At 30.1% G+C, this 1,578-nt stretch overlaps 1 protein-coding gene across 1 annotated transcript in view; it reads left to right on the top strand.

Annotated features, from left to right (window-relative positions):
- Nucleotides 1-1,578, top strand: part of TRAPPC11 (trafficking protein particle complex 11) — a 52,530-nt gene that overhangs the window by 23,848 nt on the left and 27,104 nt on the right. Inside the window, exon 10 of the mRNA XM_008574674.1 lies at nucleotides 753-900. Within this exon, the coding sequence (XP_008572896.1) occupies nucleotides 753-900 (148 nt within the window). The remainder of the gene's footprint in view (nucleotides 1-752; nucleotides 901-1,578) is intronic.

Raw genomic sequence — 1,578 nt, forward strand, 5'->3', positions numbered from 1 at the left:
ATGCTGCATGGATGTCTAAACAGTATGTTTTAAATTATACTTTTAGAATTTTTTTTTTTTTAAATCATACACGGGATTTGGAAAAATGGAATTGGCATAGATTTTGGTTCTAAAACTGAACTAATTTTTTTGTTACTAAGTATGTTAGTATGTGTAGCATAAGTATGTTTCTGGTAATAGTACTTCAAAAAGTCTATGGAAAAATAGAATAATTAAAAGAAAATATGAATCTTTTCATGATCTTTTTGAAGACCCCTTGTATATATTGATTCATATGATTCCTTAATGGAAATCAGTTAATTTATGGTATCTTTTTTATTCAACATATATTTATTGGGTTTCTATGATATGTTTGTCCTGAGAATATAGCAGTGAACAAAATGAAATTCCTGCTGTCATAAAGTTTACTGTTTGTGCCTGATGTTTAAAAATTGCTAAGATGAAATTGTTCCCAGAAACTTGGATGTATTTGAGTGGTGAGAACTTTTCATCAAATCTAGTTTGATGGTATATTTATAAAGACTTGTTAGCACAGAAGAGCTGAGTTAAGTACAGAAGTTATCTGTAACCTACAATTAGTGTGTATTAGTATTTACAAAGAAATTACAACAAATAGTTAACTGTTAATAGCATTATTTTAATACAATCTGCTGAGGTTGTGGTTTCCAGGATGAATAATTACTAGAAGTAAGCTTCTTTCTCTTTCCTTTTTCTTTTCATTCTATTTTAATTTCTTGATTTTTTTCTTTAAGATTCCAGGCCTTCGGAGATTTATTTGATGAAGCTATTAAGTTAGGGTTAACAGCTATTCAAACTCAGAATCCTGGTTTCTATTACCAGCAGGCAGCATACTATGCCCAGGAGCGGAAGCAGCTTGCAAAAACCCTCTGCAACCATGATGTAAGTTTGTGACTCCAGTTTTATCTAGCATGTAGGAAATTTGTTAATCTTCTCTTTAAAGAAGCTAGGACTGATTGGTGGTGTTAGTGTTTTCCAAGTCTTTTGAGTGTAATAAGTTTTTATCTTTTATAGTTTCAGGAGTTATGATTATTTTCAGTTTTAGTCTGAGTACTCCATTTTTACCTATGAATTGAGCAGAAGTTTTTCTTTGAAGAACTGATTTCTGATTAGCAATAAGTTAATGATTTAGACATGTGAAAATTACTTTAAAATAAAAGCCACATTTAAATCTTTGTCACATTATAAATCCATTGTTTTGTTTCTATGATCACTGCTGTAGGAGTTTGGAAGAGATTAGAGGAATGTATGTGCTCTATTTTGACCCATTGGAGAGGATGACTTCTTTCTCTTCCTGGAGTTTTCCTTTGTGGAAACTCTTAAGAATTTGTTTGAGGCATAGTGTTAATTGCATAATTTCTTAAACTGAATGTTTCATTTTGCCTTCCTCTTGGATGATTACATTTAGATACCAGTTTCCCCATAAGCACCTTTAAAATAAGAACATGATATATATACACATTTATATTCATATAGTTATATCAGTTTATTTGCACTTAAAACCTGCACTTTTCTTCTCTGAAGATAGGTGAATATTATCTTTTTTAAAATATTTTTTTT

This window comes from Galeopterus variegatus, unplaced genomic scaffold, assembly GCF_000696425.1.
Source record: "Galeopterus variegatus unplaced genomic scaffold, G_variegatus-3.0.2 Scaffold1086, whole genome shotgun sequence".
NCBI classification, from domain to species: domain Eukaryota; kingdom Metazoa; phylum Chordata; class Mammalia; order Dermoptera; family Cynocephalidae; genus Galeopterus; species Galeopterus variegatus.